At 31.3% G+C, this 11161-nt stretch overlaps 1 protein-coding gene and 1 pseudogene across 1 annotated transcript; both read left to right on the forward strand.

Annotated features, from left to right (window-relative positions):
- The first annotated feature begins 546 nt into the window (after positions 1 to 546).
- On the forward strand, positions 547 to 5287 carry LOC111042458. The gene is made up of 4 exons (XM_022327088.1): positions 547 to 798; positions 1960 to 2163; positions 2854 to 3005; positions 4850 to 5287. Exons 1-4 carry the CDS (start codon positions 681 to 683, stop codon positions 5279 to 5281), a joined length of 906 nt encoding a protein of 301 aa, XP_022182780.1. The 5' UTR covers positions 547 to 680; the 3' UTR covers positions 5282 to 5287.
- Positions 5288 to 6966: 1679 nt separating this feature from the next.
- On the forward strand, positions 6967 to 8031 carry LOC111042456 (annotated as a pseudogene).
- The last annotated feature ends 3130 nt before the right edge of the window (positions 8032 to 11161 follow it).

Below are 11161 nucleotides of genomic sequence, written 5' to 3' on the forward strand. Positions count from 1 at the left end.
TGATACGAAAAGTGGACCTACGATCTGCGAATTAGTGTCGGCTCCAGCCAGTACCTAACTATGTATACAAATATATACATATTATTATACGCTAATGAAAAATAAGAAGAAAAATAATATTGTCCTACATCTTTATGTTATGATTCTATAAATTGTATATATTATATACAATATAATAAACATTGTAATACATGTTACAAAAAATAAACTTTATTTAATTTAATATTAATTTATGAAATATAATAAAATATTTTTCTGCCTTGCAGGAAACTTTGTATGCACTTTATTTTTAACTGTTAGGTCTCGTGTAGGAATGTACATTTTTTGCCCATTGTACTTATTGTGATTAATATTCCTTTCACCCACGGATCTACGGCGTGGGGATCTACATTGTTATATTGTTATGGGTTACTATAGGTAGCGTCGCGATTGTGTGTATATAATATGACAATGCCTCCGATGCTCAACTGGTGGTAGGAACCAACACCACGGCGGTCGCGACCACCACGGTGGCTCATAAAACTGAACACAGTGTTTAGTTCGACTTCGTACGCTAACTGTGCTATTAAATTTACAGTTTTCTCCTTCGTTTCAAACTTCGTCACGATCTTTTTGATTTTATTCAGTATTGTTGACTTACTCTTCACTCGAAATAATTTTCTCGATAGACCCACAACACGATGGAATACGCGGCAAATCTATTAATCTTGTTTGCCATCATTTCCTCTGTTGAGGTAGTCCCGTATGATAGATTTATCCAACATAATAAGTCAGAAGATTACAACATCCGAAACAATGGTGAGTAATGAGTAGGGTTCGGGACTTATTGCACACAAATCGTAGGAAATATACATGCATATATGCACTCAAAATAATCGAAGTATGCGCGAAAATATGCAACTGGATAATTTTTTAACAGACCTTAAACAATTTGATTTATTCATTTTAATTTACACAGTTTTTTTAAATTAGTATATTTTTGACAACAATTACGCTATTAACGATAAGTTGATAACCGATGTATACGCGAGAACAATTAGGTATTTCCGTAGTTGCCCTGTCCTGACTCGTTGTATGATTCGGCGGTATATTGACCGACGCATGAAAGTAAAAGAAATAATGTTAATCGATCTATCACTTGATCTATATCTATCGATGAAACAGTCCCTAAAGTGCACAACGCGAAAATATAAGATGGCGGCTAACGAGATTTTACAATTACACGATATAGTATATTTATATAGTATAATATTATAAACAGTAATAATATTATGTTAAATTTGACGGGTTGTTTTATTTCCGGGGGGGGGGGGGCATGCCTCCTCTAGAGCCGCCACTGCGAGAATATGCAATTAAAATTTTTGTTCGTCAATTCATCATGACTTTATACAAATGTATATCTTACTAGGACTATTAATTCTGCAGCCATTATTAAACAATATGCAAATGCGACAAGTCCCGAACCCTAGTAATGAGCATCATGTATCACTTTTAAATATGCTATAACTTAGAATTTATTATTAAGATTCTAAGCCAAAAATATGTTTATAATTTTTAACTATAGTTTATGTCTCTAAATAATTGATTTGAGTTATGTGTAAATGTGTAATTTGTGATTGTATAAATGTAAATTTGAATTCAATAGAAAATCATTATACTTATATTTATGAATATTTCTACTACTCTTTGTTTAAATAACTCTTAAGACATACCACAACCTGTTAAAATTAGGTTCTTCTAGCCATCCTCGCGCAATACTCTAAAATATAGTGGATCCGTTATCGATGGTAGGGTGTCCGGAGCACATTATTATGTTTTTTTGGTAGATATTTTTACGGGAAATGACATTAGGCGAACCACCAAAAGTCAGACCAAAACTTGTATTGTTGCTGAGTGCCTACATTTATATTTATTTTGACATATATTGTAATATGGTATTTGCATTACTGTGTGTTTCAGTGCGGGATAGTGTCAGTGGCAGTATATGTCCTCCATTTGGAAAAAACGCAAAATTCGAGGTAGAGACTATACAAACTAAGTCACCGATGTACGGATGTGCCTATATGGGAAATACAACTCAAATGACCACTGCTGAATCGTTCCATTTGTGGTTGGAGCGTCCTGTGGAAACAATGGCACATGGACATTGCAACAACATGCAGAGTACGTATAACAAATTATTATTGTTGCAACACAAGGGAGAGGAGCGGGGTGGTTGAGCCTGTGATAGCATTAAAGCTTGCTCCTGCTTAAACTAAAATATATAAATTACAAGTATATTATGTGCCTATTTCTTGTATATACTGAAATACACTTGAAACATACTATTGCCTTTGAATGTCATTACATGATCATGAATGTTGTGACAGTTTTCGGAAGAACTGATAATAATATTTAATACTCCTATATGCATTATACAACAATGCAACGATACTTCACATATTTAATAGGTATTGTAATAAACTACTATTTTAGTTAATCTCTTATTATAACTCTTTAATTTATATAATATCTCTGTACATATTTCTACGAAGATTACAATACCTACTTCTTTGTATAAGCAATATTTTTTGTTCTTTGGTGAGGTACATACACATACAGGTTTCAATTGACTTGTTTTTTGCACTCACATTTCTATACTATATATTTTATATTATGTAGGTATCTACTTTAATATGGAGTATAATATAAAATGTATTATAATATTATATTCATATTTCTAACTACACAATTATTCACTGGTATATAATATGCCCACCCAAACGTATTCATAAAAATAGCATTAAATATTACTTGTGTCAACAAAAATTATTAACAAGGTATGTTTATTTTTTTTCTCTTGTGTTCTATCAGATATGGACCATTTCATATTTGAGTGTGTGTCAAAAAATATCCCGATCAATAAATACGAAGTTGAATTGGGCTGGCAGTACATATCACTACTAGAACATACCGCTGACGAAAACATGCAAAACAAAACAAAGAAACGATTCCACAGATGTGCAGTAAGTATAATATTATATTTACATGTTATTTTATATTTTATATTGTTGAGGTAAATTAATCCGTGCAACCAATTTGATTATTCAAATTTTGGTGAGAGGAATGGGATGGGGGGACACGTAGTTGAAAATTATTCTTATACACTTAAATATATAGATTTTTCTATTTTACGAGGGTGGTTGGTGATATAATACCTACGTATTATTGGTATACCTACTTGGATCATTATATAAAAACTCGTATTTTCAGGTAGTAGTTTATTTTAATAATTAAAAACGAATTATAGGTCTAACTCGCAAATATTATAAAAGAGAATTATACGACCACACGCTAGCGCCTTCTTCAATATAATTTAACTTACAATTTTGCATACCTAGTCAAATTATTGAGGCTCTCGTATTGTATGTCTATATGTTACCGGAAATGTTGACAATTCCTAAAATCGGAAGGAAATGATATCATCGCCTAGTACGATATATCATTTCCTAACGATAGTAGGCAAAGATGCCACATTTTTTAAACTTAATCTGACTTATTTAAATACTATAGGCCGATAGCTATATGCGTGGAGTGAAGAATATTGAATAGCTCTTCATTTTTAACGAAATAACGTATACTGTCATTATCATGGTTCATGGCTTTAATTAAGCGTTCTTTATCATTTATTAAAATAACGTCGTACTTACGAATATTTCTATAATCTTTTTTGAATTTTGTTTGAGTCTTCTTCATTATTCATGAACGATTTGTTGTCATTACGTTTAGCAACCATAATTAATGAAATTGCTTTATTAAATTCATTTTGCATTTCATTTAAATCCATTTTTAAGCTTTTAACAAAATAAATACGTACTACTGCACTACTAATAACCTACTACTAAACGGATCGTGTTGAATGTACAGGTTATATATTAAACAGATAAATACTGCGATATGCGATATCCATGACATTTTTCAATCAACCATTTCATCGATATCAGTCATTTCCCCTCCTGATATTTTTAGATTTCGGAAAATATTGACAGTTGACACCAAACTTACTATTTTATGCCAGGGACACACATGCGTGTTTAAAATCGGTTATCGCAATCGACATAAACTCGTGTTTGATATAATTTCATGTCTCCGCACAGATATATAAAATAATTTTATAAGTTTATTTTATATACCCGTGTGTCTCTGTTTCTAATTTAATTTTAGTTTGACAGCATTATTAGTTCGATAGTGTCTACTATATAGAGTGTAAAGGAGTATAATATATAGTTTTATTTAATTAATTTATAATAATTATAATTTGTATCGAAACAATATTTAACAATTTTTACAGTAAAATATACTTTTTTAATATCATTTTTTAAATAAAATAAATTAATAATTGTCATTTTATGCATTTTTTTCATATATATTTTTAAATCATCGGGAATTGACGTAATTTCCTAAATTGTCAACATTTCCGATAACATATACATTCCCAAATGCCATTAAACGGTTTAATAATTCATAATATTTTACCTATTTTTTTTATCGAATAAAAAAATTTTCTATGTTAAACGTAATAATATCTAATAATCAGTGAGCAACTATCCTTGGGCATTTAAAAAAAAGAAATATACAGCCTAAATATAATTTAAGTTATTATAGGTATAATTCGTGTCACTGATTTGTTACACTAATATCACTCGTATATTAACTTTAATCTTGTCATAAAATCTGCAAGTCTTAAACACAACTTCATCGACGTTAATGGACTGGGGACGGATTTCAGTGTACTTATATTTATTTATATATTTGTCATGTTTAATTCATTTTCTTTCTCTCTAACTGTATTTTTCCATTCTGCCCACAGTTGTACGATATGAGAGACCAAGACGATAGGATGGTTAGAATAATCCGGATGGTGATTAGCAAGCCGATAGCAGGAGACTATTTTAATGTACGCCAATGCAAAGGGTTGTCGGAACTTTTGGATCGGGATGAGCTGCCAATCATCCCCGAGGGATCACGATATTGGCCCGATGGTTCCATGTATTTATATTTATTAGGAAGAAAGGCAAACAGCTTTATGACTACCAATAAAAATTCAGTAACTAGTCTTACAACTACCACCATCAGTAGTCCATCGACAACCACTATTACCAGTCGTCCATCGACAACCACTACCACCAGCCGTCCATCAACCACTACTATGACTACACTTCCCACAACAACTTCAACTACCACCGCTCATTATAGTATAGACGATTTCTTTCGTGATTTTATAATTGATAATAATAGTTAAATTTCATACAGTTTCAAATTGAAACTAATTTTTTTTTAAATTTCAAAACCTTATTAGTTGAATAATAGTTATATATAAAAAAACAACTAAGATTAATTTGATTAAAAAAATTCTTTAATGGTCTTGTAATGTATTATATAATGTATAACATGTATAATATGTATTAGTGTATGATATATGTGTAACTTACATTATCATAATATGCATATTATTTAATTTATAATTAAAAACATTTTTGTACAGACACATTTTAAAAGATGTAATAAAAATTAATCATCACCTACATTTGTATTGGATATTTTTTTTTATATTGAACGGTGTCTGGTTTTCATCCACTTTTCATAATATACTTTTTATTATAATCAAACATGTTAAACAGTTTTATAGAACTTAGGAATGAAATAAAAAAAAATAATAAATATTATTTTATTTATTTCCCATTAGGTTTTATGTACATTTTATTAAACGTTTTAATACTAAAAAAAATAGTACATATTACTCAGTGGGATAAGATAGTTAATAGGTAGTAAGATGGTACTAAGTTTTATATTTTAAATTCACTTGGATTAACTAATTATGATTCTAACACAAATATTGATTACAGAAAAAAACACACATGCACATCATTGTAAATACAATACATTCATGGCTATCCTCAGTATCTAAAATAACTTTGAATAGGTCAATACAAAATATTTTTCTTATAAACGATTATACTTACTTATAAGGGAAAAATGTATACTAAATACAACGATCAATAATTGTATTATATGTATATTAAATAGGAAGTTTAATAGAGAATAAAATCATTCATTAATTAAATATATCAAATGACAATTATAAACTGATTACCCTGAAGGTCATTATAATAAATAGGTAAATAGGTATATACTATATTAAATAACCTTGTGGTACCAACTATGAATGTAAAGTAAGGATGTTTAAATTTAGTTTGGAATTAATGTGAATGATAAATCAAACTAAAAAAAAAATCATATCATTCACAATTCTATTGTAAAATTCTAAATAAAAAGGAGAGCCCTTAAAAAATATCAGTTTTGTCATCTCTAGGTTAGATGCTGATTTTGGGGTTTTTTTTAAGTTCATTTGGTCATTGAATGAATAGAACTTAGTAAATCCATCAAAGGACAAGAGTTGCATCATTATTTGTATGTTTATTTGTACGGATTTCCCGCCAAGTTCAATAAGTTTATTTTTCTAAAACATAATAGAATTTTATATTTGAATAGTTATCCAATTTTCCAAAATAACCATATAATTGGGTATATACTATATCTATTAAAAAAGTTGAGCTAACGAATTTTTGTGATTTTTAGTTTAGTTTAAGTTTTAAGGAACCTTATACCTACACATAGTTGTATTCAATTTTCAATTTTCAAGACCATTTTATAACCTATAGGTACAATCAATTTTAAACACTCTAAATGAACCTATTAAAGTTCGAACAAAATCGGTGACACTAATGACCCTTTTAAGTTAAACATTAAGGTAAAAAATATTAAACAATAAAATATTATACCTATTTATGAAAGACGAATACGTGAAAACTAACATCTACAGTCAAACCTCTGAATAGTAGACACCACCGGGACTGTCAAAAATGTCCACTATTCGAAGGTGTAAAAAAAATATAACGTATAAGAATAATTGTTGTGGTTCCCAAATAAAACGTTTATAGGTGTCAGCTATTGCGAGGTATTTGTTATATACCTATAATTTAGATATATTATCTAGTTTAAAAAGAGTCCCCAGTTTTCAATATGGCTTCGAGAGTATCTGTGAACATATTCTATATTTATGACAAGAGTCCTACATCTTCACTCCGTGGTATTTATGCAATTAAGATGGCTAACGACAAGATAGAGGAAATCGAATTCAATTTACAAACTAGAATCGAAAATAGAAATGACATTGACATGATAACGAAGGAATTCAGCGCAGTAACCGTATACATCATGGAGAAAGATATTATTTTGAGGTTGACTGATTCCGGCGTAAGGGCAATAAACCCGAAAAGATCAAAAGGCGTCGTATTTGAAGTGGTTAAGGGTGTGATGGCCAGATTGTCGATTTTTGATGGTGTTGACGCGACATTATATTGTCCCACAAAATAAATTGGCCCAGCACATGATGCCGCGCTGAATTCTGATGTGGTGCTACCTGATTTCGCGACACTCATGACTAGAGATGAAATTGATGTTAAATTCGAAGAGCGTAGAAAACGTAAAGAGGAACTCGAGAGTGGAAGATTCACAACTCCTGTTAAAAACAGAACCTCAGTATCCAGTCCGAGTGTTATTTCAACGCGTCCCGTAAATGTATCAAGTCCAGCTGTGCACAAAAATGTTGATAGACGGGAGAAAGAAAAAGCGTTATCGAGCGCAATCGAGGATAAAATCAATAGCATGCGGATGGACGGCGATGATGACGAATCGGATTCGAAGAGCGATGGAGATGAAGATGAAGAAAATGAGAACTCTGATGAATTGCTGGCTCAAATTGCTTCACATTCGAAGGACGTTTACGTGTTTTCGAAATCTGAAGTAATTGACCATAGCGTTGAGAAGTTAGCTTCTCCCTACGTAGTGAACGGATTGTACAGATATAGCTTCGAGAAGAAAAGTGGCAAAATGACTTTCAAAAGGATTAAAGGTTCGGGGCTGTGTGCCGATTATTATAGAATTTTGCTTGCCGATGACTCGGAGATTATATTAGCGAAAGCAAAGTAGCTAAGTGATGAAGGGTGGTACACTGCTGAATGCAGACAAACCTTCAGTGGTGATCATTTCTTCCAGACCGATCTGATGCTATGAACGTTCTCTTTTTCTTCAAAATGAACGGGCCGGGAGCATAAAAAATATTACGCGTGCCCGAACGCCAAGGCTTTGGAGCACCACTTACACCTAGGGCGGAGAAATAATATGGAGATAGCTGGGTGTGTAGTGATGTAGTAGTTCAAACAGTAGTGGTCGGGGTTGCCGGGCAAATACTGTAGAACTACGTAATGCGTGTTGTGCGAAAAGTGTGTTTTTGAGTACAAATGTGTTTATATATGTGGGTGTGTGTACAATAAAACAATAATAATAAAATGGTAACACGGTTTTTGGTAATGAGTTGCTGTTGCTGTATAATACACAATAATAATGACACAAATATAAAAAATCACAGCAACACAAATGTATAAAATATAATATAATAAATAAATCAAAGCCCTTATGGCTCGACAGTATAATATTAAAATATAAATTAGCCCTCCTGGCCCAACAAAGGAAAATATGAAATAATATTATATTATATTATGGGCAGCTATTTAAGCTGTACACTTGTATAATGGTAATGATAATAATTTAATTGATTATAATATTAATACACAGCCCTTATGGCACGACAAAATAATAATAATTATACGGCCCTTCTGGCACGACAAATAATAATATAAAATATAAAAATAATATGCGGCCCTTTTGGCACGATAGTATAATGATTAGATAATATCTGTGGCCCTTATGGCTCACAAGATTTAAATGTATAATAAATAAATAATAACAAAAAAAAACTCACAATTTGTGGAGCGCAGACTGGCCAGCTGGTCCTATGCTATAAAAATATAAAATAAATACACGACAATAATATAATAAGTTAGGTAACAATAGTATAAATATCTGCAGCCTTTATGGCTTACAATAATAAATAATAAGCAAAAATGTCTTTGGTGATTAGCACCAAAAAACAATAATACTATATAAAAAACACCGGCGATTCGCGCACGGCAAAAAGGATATAATATAAAAATTATCACTTTAACTATTTGAGTCTGTAATTATTATAGTATTAAACAGGCACGCGTTAATATTGCTGCGGCAACGCTCGGTACAAGACAAAAAAAGGCACGGCGGCCGTGTTAAATAATATTTGCGTAGACGGCGCGGCGGCGGGCGATAACGTTTAATCTACATATTATATAATAATTCACAATCACATAATTAATACACAAAAACAATGAAACAAAAATAAATAATTAAAAATGTGATGATGTGTGTGTGACCAGCTATTCTCTATATCAATATTGTTGCGCGGCAACATTCTCCCCCCGGTGAAAACTTAGGTTTTCACTTTTTTTCCGTTTCATACACAGGCAATCGACAAAGCTTGATTACTGGCCGACGCATCTCAGTTTTATTGGCCGTGCGTATAGTTACCACCCTTATTCTTCCATCATTACCTGGATGAATGTCGATTACGCGAGCGAGTTTCCACTTAGCTGGTGGCATATTTTCGTCATCATTATATTATGTTGTCCCAGTAGGTTAGGTGTAGGATCTGTAAAATAGGGGTACCAGGTTCGAATCTGCCATAAACTAAATGGCAGTCAAATTAACAAACTGGTATGGAATAAGGAGAAAAAAATTTTGTTTATTTTTCCTGGACAATTTTGTATGTAAACTCTATGTTATGTTAGTGTGACGAAAATGGGTGATTGTACATGGAAGTAACAATGTGACGGAACATAGACTATAGTCTTGTGACGTCGCATGCACTAACTTCACAATACCGGACATTAAGCGTCACGGTAATGTCTCAGAGAAGTCTCTGAGTCAAAATTATAAACTTCACATGTCTCAATGTGACTACTATGTAATATCTATGAGAACATATTTTGCACACAGGGTAGGGTTTGCTGTGGCGCTCGCAGCGCTGGTCGATAGTTTTATCTTGCTTTTTAGTTTTTATAATAATAATAAAATGATTCGACCGTGAGATGATATAAACACCACATCAGTTATCACCGATGGGTTGCATATGTAGTAAAAAAAACATTTTCCAAAAATGTTCAAACGTTATACTATTAAATATTAATTACTTGTCTAGACGTTATTATATATTTAACATTAATCAATACTATTTTAATGGCTATCTGACACACCCATCTGTGGAATGCGGCGGTATTTAAGATATAAACTGTACCATAAGCGATTCAATTTTACCTTAAAAAAAGCTGGTAAGTGGGTTACGCCCTGCTATACATTATGTATCTAGGAAGTCAACTCTTAAATTTCAATTCAATAATATAAAATCATTTAAGACGAAAAACAATACTGACCGAAGACTGTTTGTCAACCTATAATATTACTAAGCATTATTAGTATAAATTATTTTACTACTAGCTGAATTACCCGGTGTTGCCGGGTGTAAGTATAAAAAATGTCTACAGCCCAACTTAAACCGGACGGCCGCAGACCAAGACAGACGATTAATTTTAATAGGTATGGTGAAGTGGGGTAATTGTAAATAGACTATGCAATATTCATTAAGAAAATTGAATATTATTCGTACTATTTATTTGTTCTTTGATTTTGTGCTTAATATCAATTAAGGGCTCTTCAAAATATAAGGTTTCATTTGAAAAAATACAAAAAATAAATTTTTCAATTTTTAATTTGACTTTTACAATTGCCCCATAAAAAAATTAAGTAATTTTTTTTGGTGGTAATTATAAATGAATAAAATAGAGCCTATTGACTTTTATGCAATTGTAACTGGGGCAATATGAAATAAAATGATGCCTGATCATTTTAAGAGTCTCATTAGTCTCAAGTGTGAATTACACACATATTTAGAATTGCCCCATATCATATACCTGTCACTGGGGTAATTATAAATAATAATTATAATCACCCATTTTGAATAACAAAATGCTAGGGGCAAATGTAAATAAAAAAAAAATATAATATTTTAACATAGTTTCTTTATTGTTATATCAATGTATCAGTCTTTTGATAGATAATTATTCAACTAAAAATTTAAGTAAGATCTTAATACAAATTAAACTTTAAAATAACAAAGGTAATCATAATTCTA

The sequence above is a fragment of the Myzus persicae genome, unplaced genomic scaffold (assembly GCF_001856785.1).
Source record: "Myzus persicae strain clone G006 unplaced genomic scaffold, MPER_G0061.0, whole genome shotgun sequence".
Classification (NCBI taxonomy): domain Eukaryota; kingdom Metazoa; phylum Arthropoda; class Insecta; order Hemiptera; family Aphididae; genus Myzus; species Myzus persicae.